General features: G+C 43.1%; 1 protein-coding gene across 1 annotated transcript in view; it reads right to left on the bottom strand.

Moving 5' to 3' along the window:
* T265_10293 (hypothetical protein) overlaps positions 1-6,862 on the bottom strand; it is a gene marked incomplete at both ends in the record, with an annotated part of 37,087 nt that extends 30,225 nt beyond the window's left edge. Inside the window, one exon of the mRNA XM_009176619.1 lies at positions 6,654-6,862. Coding sequence (XP_009174883.1) covers positions 6,654-6,862 — 209 coding nt within the window. The remainder of the gene's footprint in view (positions 1-6,653) is intronic.

Raw genomic sequence — 6,862 nt, 5'->3', positions numbered from 1 at the left:
CTGGAAAAACAAATATATATATATATATATATATATATATTGTCTCCAACGCCTGACTCTCATTCCACTACACTTCTTAACGTCAGAGAGCGATGCCGTAACAGCTGGAGCCACTGAATATCGGTGCATGGTTTGTGAGCTGAATAAATGAAACTAGTGGTTGAATTTATTGTTATCTAAGTAAGGTTATCTAAGTAATATTTTGAGGTCTCCAGATTTAGTGTACTCTCTGCCTATACTGCTTCCGTTTGCCACCAACTCGCCCAAAGATGATAACCCAAAATAAAGGGCAACCTAAAAATAAAACGTCAAACCCTGGCTCCGATAGTTTTGGGTAGAACGATAAAAGAACCCTCAGCGAGCGCATGCTTCCAAGAAGAACACCGTCTGTTCAATAATAAACGGAGTACAAAAGTGAGTGAAGGAGATAGTTCATGAGCCATCTTTGGACACAGATCCAATTCAAGAACAACTTTTGGTTTATTATGTGGTCCAAAACCATTCCACTTAAGCTTATGCTGAAAGAGCTGGAAAATCAGTCGCTCAAATTCGAAACCGTGCCTACTGAGTGGTCCTTATCCTGTAGATGAGATTCAAATTTCTCCTTCTCAGACTGAAAGACACCGGAGACTCACACGAGAACAGGGGGTCAGTGTACACCCATGTTGACGTGACGTGTGGACCCGTGAGGGACAAAGAATTGGCACTGAGCAAGCATTCTAATCTCATTCGAACTGCTAGAATGCATGAATGTAAATGTGTTTCCATTGTCGTTTGTCATTTTAAATAATTATCCTTCTAATAATGAAATATCAGCCCCCAGAATAAAGACCGGGGCATTTGGATGGGATGTTTAGTCCAGTCCACCCGTCTGGTCCTTGAATAGGTGCAGTCGAAACAAGTTGAACTAGAAGCAGCTGGTCGGTAGAGCTGTGGTAGCCAACTCATGAGTGGCGTGATGAGTTACTCCTTGAACTAGAACTTTCCTGCACTCTTAGTCCAATGACAGTGGAATATTTGCTGCAGCAGACTTAATTTATATCTGTTGTAATCTGCGTGTATTGTCAGTGTCAAACCAATAAAGCAGTAATCATCACACTGAGAAAGGTGCGAATAAATAAAAAGCACCTCAAAGAAAACTTTCATCAATGATTAGTTTCTCTATTGCAGCCCAATCAAGCGTAACCAGATGTCGACTGAATTTCGAGTGGTTACGTGTGATTTGCTGAGGTAACCCTGTGAAAGGTCTCACCGAGTCCTTTCACTTATTTAGTCTTATTTAGACTACCATCACTTGTTACAATTGCCAAATACACAGTTGCTCAATCGTTCGTTGTTTCATCAGCGGTCTACTGATGCTGATACTAACATTCCTAAATCAAAGTGACCTTAGTGCGCTCCCAGGTCATATGACCTCATTTTTGTACACAAAACATGTGTATGACAAAGCCCGTGTGGGCGTATGTGCTTGCATTGGGGTCAGCACATAGTTTGATGACGCAGTCAGGATACCGCATTGTGATTATCGTTGAAACAAATTATTTTCATGATAGTGTTACATTCATAGAGGTTTTGGCTTGAGTCAACAGGAAATGGAGTGAATGTGGACAGTGCATGTTCAAACCATAACTTCACGGACTGTTTGACGCACTCAAGGCAACCGATGCACCAGAGTAGACAGTTCCACGTGGTATGAGGGTGCTGAGGCCGAAATAACGTTTCGAAATAACATTCTAGTAAAGTGTGACAGTTAATTTAGGGGCACCTTCATGTAAGTCGATGCACATTAGACTGGTTGGGTCATCACTAGTGACCCCATCATTAGGAGTTCGGCTTATTACTGCGACCACCTAGTGGTCCTCTAAGTATGCAGTTTATCGGAAGTGCAGTTGACTAGTGGGTTTACCCCTCCTAAGTTCAACATAACGACTTTAGAGTAGTCAGGATGAACTTGCCACCAGTTAAAATATCTTAGTGCCGTTCCTGATCCGGTACGGTTGAGGTTGGAAAGTACTGTGTCACCACACTTCCTTCTTCCATTGTAGGACCACTAGAAGCTGACGCGCACAAAAGATCACATTTTCGTGGGTTGACTATTCCCCACTTCACTTCACTCCAACGTGGCCAACAATAGACAGTGGGACTTTTTTAAGCCCACTGATCAATTATTTCCTTGATGTTACTTGAACCCGTAGGTTCTGGTTTAATTAGTATTGGACTCTAACAGATTCTTGTGATATACAGAACCAGCGTGATTTGCCCACGAACATCCGTTCCACAGTCAAGAATAGGGCTATTTTCTATCAGCGAATGATACTGGGGATTTTCAAAAGTAGAAACTGATGAATCTAATGAGTCCCTATATACTTGCTAGTATAAGGAGGAGAGCCCTTCGCCGCGAGATCTATTAGCAAACACCAAATGAGCAGTTACAAATTGTTGGGCAGGGAAGTAAACGTCCAATATGTACATAGTTTCTAAAAACTGAACATTCTCAAGTGTCTTCTTGAACTTTAATGGATATTCATCAACTAGCACGCAGTTGTAAGAGAACACTGCAAGGCAGTTCCACAAGTTCCGTAACAAACTTCGCCTTCCATTAGACGCGGGGTAGAGGTTCGAAAAAAACCACAGACTACTTGCGTGCCTCACCAGTAGTATACATCGTTGCACTAGGAGTCCCTCCACCTCACTGGTCTAAGCTAATTCGTTTGGTGTTTGGGGAATCATAATAATGAGGCCTTTTTCTCAAGTAAAGTGGGGATATAGGTAGACACACAACTCTGTTAGAGTCGGACCATGTTCCTATTTCAGAAAGCGTCTGACAATGGTCTAACCTCAGTATATCTTGCGTTTGTCAAACGAGAAAATCCTAGTCGTAGCTAGTGCAGATAATTTTCATGATAAATGAATTGTGGTGAAAACTTCAATACCCGGTGATCCGGCAATCCTATTAAACCGTTTGAGCTGTTAAACAGAAACCTCGGTTGATCTTAGCTAAAGCTTGCGTTCAGTTTTTAGATGCTGCCTCACATAAGCTGCTCTCTCGTTTCCCACTGGAAATTGCCATTAGGTCGCAATCTTTATCTTTTGCCGCCCCCATCAAGAGTTCTTTAAAATAACTGAGACATTCTGGGATACCCAGATTGATCCAAGATAGACGAGTAACACCTGAACTCCAGACCAAAATGGTGACATTTGTCGACCTGTCCAGTCGTCCCATCTTACGCTTATCAAGACCACACCCACCAATCTGTTCGCACTGGGCTCCACTGCATCGTTCATCGACGTTTTTTGCATAATTCTGTTCTGTAGCTGTGTTTCAGATTGACGTCATTCTTTTGCTTCATTCCATCACCTGTTTGAATGTTGAAACACTCATCCTATGGTAGAAGAGATTCATCACCAATAATAGCTTAATCCCGACACCCTTCTCCCACAATCACAAAGTAGGATCAACCAGGACGTACTGTGGACGTGAATCCTAGAAGAAAACGACAAACTCTATGGAAAAGGTACTGCTTAGGTAAGCTATTCTTTGCTGAACATCGAGAGGGCTATGAAAACGAAATAACACATTAGAATATACTTCGATCGCGATCTGTAGAAAAATGTCCCTACCGGCATCAAGTGGCCTTGACTTTGGGCCTTGCACAAACACTTGGTGAACGAGGTTTGGCTGCGTCCCAGCAAGTACCCAAATGGATTGAAATGCGGCTGAAATCCGCTAGCTAATCAAAGTGATTGAGAAAATCTCTTGACCTCAAACACCATATAAGGTTATTTCCAATTATCAATATGTCAAACTCAACACCGCATTCTATAGAAAAAGAAACTGTCCGAATTGAATAGTGCTGAACTGTAGACCATAGAAGCACGCGAGATAACATCACTGGAACTTTGTAAATAAAAAGTATTTGATCAGTTTGCACCTCTTCAGCTTCTGCGCCTCCATAAGTTTAATTCGATAAAACCTTCACATTTGTTTCCATACCATGAATGAACGGTGGACTTGGATAAAATCCACGTCTGTCAGCAAGAAAACGTATTGTGCGCTGTCTGATGTTGTCCCGTAGAGCCAATGGACCGACAAAGGTGCACACTGGTTCGCATTAGTGTTTCAACACCGAAGACAGAGAAGAAAATATCCCTTAAAGGCTCAAAAATTACACGATCTGAACCCACCAGTACGCTGTAGTATCTTGGCCAGCAAGGAATAATAGGAAATTCATCTACGATACTATGTTTGCCTTACTCATTGTTACCTCAAAGTGCTGGCAAGCATACAGCTCATGATGACAGCAAAATCGGCAGTCTTAAGCACAAAAGTCTAGACTGGTTCAATAACTATGAAGCCTTTCCCACACTGTGAACATGTGAACCGAGAGAATCCGAGGTTAGCATGCAAGGATGTCACAGCATTTAAAACGATGCCACAAACCAAGACATATAGCTCCAACTATTGTGGGAATGTCGAAAGGAGCCGAGAGGCGTTATTTTGCTTCGTCTGTCAGTTATTGAACAAATATTCAGAAATTAGCGAAATCCTAATGACGGCAGCTCAGAGCGAAATGACGGACGGTCGAACTTTGCCGCTTGATGGCGTGATGACTGGCTTTGAAAAAGTTGTTATTCTGATGACCAAATATTGGCGATTTTGGTGGTCGGCATATAGCCCATTTATCGAAGCATCTTCCTAATCATGGTAGCTTGAAATTATAGTACCACATTAAAGTACCATCGTAATCTTGTATGCTACTGAGTTTGCGTAGTTAAATCGATGTGGTGCAAATCAACCGGGTATGGATGCCAGAGGTTACCATCAAGAGACATGAAATTTGAACCCACACTCTCTGTAAAGCTTCGGCGTACTTGCACTCTAAAAATAAGTGGTTCGCTTCAGATGATTCCTGAATAACAGCTAGCTGGCTGGTCAAATTATCGTCCGTCCGTTGAAAAGATTGAACTCCTGGAGGAAAGACGAGATAGAGGTTGTTTTCTCCTGCGCTGACCAGCCAGAAACGCGGGAGTATTCAAACGCTACTTTAGTCTTCTAAATGTCGAGCTATGCCGATCAATTCAGGACAATGCTGACGCAGGATGATCTGTTGAGATGTGTACATAATGTGAGTTAACCGGTCGCCGTTATCATAGAAGCAGACGCTATGTTCAACTGGTTGGACAGGGAGGCAAAGACGCTGGTGAAATATTCAACTCGTTTTTTTTATCAAGATGGTATCGCTAGTTGTATTTAGTGTAGGGAGACTTGGGAATTTTCGAGAAAAATTTCTTCTTGTCATTGAGTCTGTTTACGCTCAAAGGCCGAGAACTAGCGTACAGTTGTTCCGTCCTTATTGGGCATCATCAGTAATAAGTAGCTCACGGCACCCGATGGAGTTTCGAATCCACGACCTCCTCCATGTCCTCTTAATGTGGATTCCGTGGTTAAAGGGGAAGTGGAGTTATACCTTCCCTGATTTCTGTTTAGCCGCTCGTAACCAAACTATTGAGTGTCCAGACTACTTACCGGGAGGTCGGGGGTTCGAAACTCAAAGTTTTCCGGGATGCGCACTGCTGATGATTCCCAATAAGGATGAAACAGCTGTACAGTGGCTCTTTAGTTTTTAGCATAGGACGAAATCTCATCTGAAAATGCCGACAGTAGCCGTAAACTAATGGAAAAACCCTGAATGTATTTACGAATTCTGAATACAGGAAAACTGCTCATGAGCTACGGTTCCCTCTCATCCGGCTTGCCTGATTTTCGCTCGCTTCGATAAAGCTTCAGCCCACCGTGAATCGGATCTACCTGGTGGTTGTAAGTCAGTAAAAACCGTTCAAACTGTTGGCACTGAAAGCTGGTTGGCATCCCCTCTGACCGAACTGGTTTTGTCGAATATCAAGAGAATGCCGTACGCAAATTTATACACGCCATAACACGAGATCCTATTTCTCAGTGCTTCTGATGCGATCTTGGCCGTTATCTCATGTTAGGAACATTGAAACCAGTCTACAAGGTCACCCATGCTGTTTGACAGCTTTAATGTGCCAAATACCCGATATGCTCAACGGAACTCGCTGCAAGTCTGCCACTCGATTCATATTTCCCAAAAAAAATGGACTTGGAACCCATGTCTTCTTACTCAAGGGAAGCGGTTGGTTTGCACAGGAAATTGCACGCCGATAGGACAACAGATACTCCCACACTCTTACATCGGATCGTGTTGATAGGGTGGGGGAGAACGAATCGTGGCAGACGAAATCACACAGGGTGATGGACAGAACGCGTCAATAGAGTTCTATACTGTGTGACAGCTCTACCCTGCCGCACATCCGGCTACTGTACTTACATAGGTGTGTTGTAAGACCAGTTCAGATGGAAGAAAGATGAACCCCATATCCGCTGTCCGATACATGTTAATTTCTAGCATTCGGGACACAAACCGTGTGGATATGACCTGAAACCAGATTGTATAGACTTGCAAACTCGAGAAGATAATACTGCTCCTGTGCATGCAGCCCAGTCACACAGTCATGTTCTTTGGGGTACAGAGGTGGAAAGTGAATAAATCGGTTTTTCAGTTATTCGTGGGAGTGTGGTTAATTTTCCATGCGTGACCTCAGAGCACAGCTCTGACACAGCTCTCACTTACAGACCTGCTCGTCGACAGCACCAAAGCCCACGAGGCAGAGCAACCAATGCACAAGCACACAAATACACACTGTCTTTCTCATTCGCACCAGAACTAAGAGGTAGGGACACATTCAAATCGATCATGATACACGATAAACTTAGTGTATCGCTGTTATAGTTGCGCGTTGTTACTTGATTGTAAAAGCCATCGACAACGATTACCGACAT

This window comes from Opisthorchis viverrini (assembly GCF_000715545.1).
Source record: "Opisthorchis viverrini unplaced genomic scaffold opera_v5_350, whole genome shotgun sequence".
NCBI classification, from domain to species: Eukaryota; Metazoa; Platyhelminthes; class Trematoda; order Opisthorchiida; family Opisthorchiidae; genus Opisthorchis; species Opisthorchis viverrini.
The sequence above is the reverse complement of the archived record's forward strand: the minus strand, read 5'-3'. Positions and strand labels throughout refer to the sequence as shown.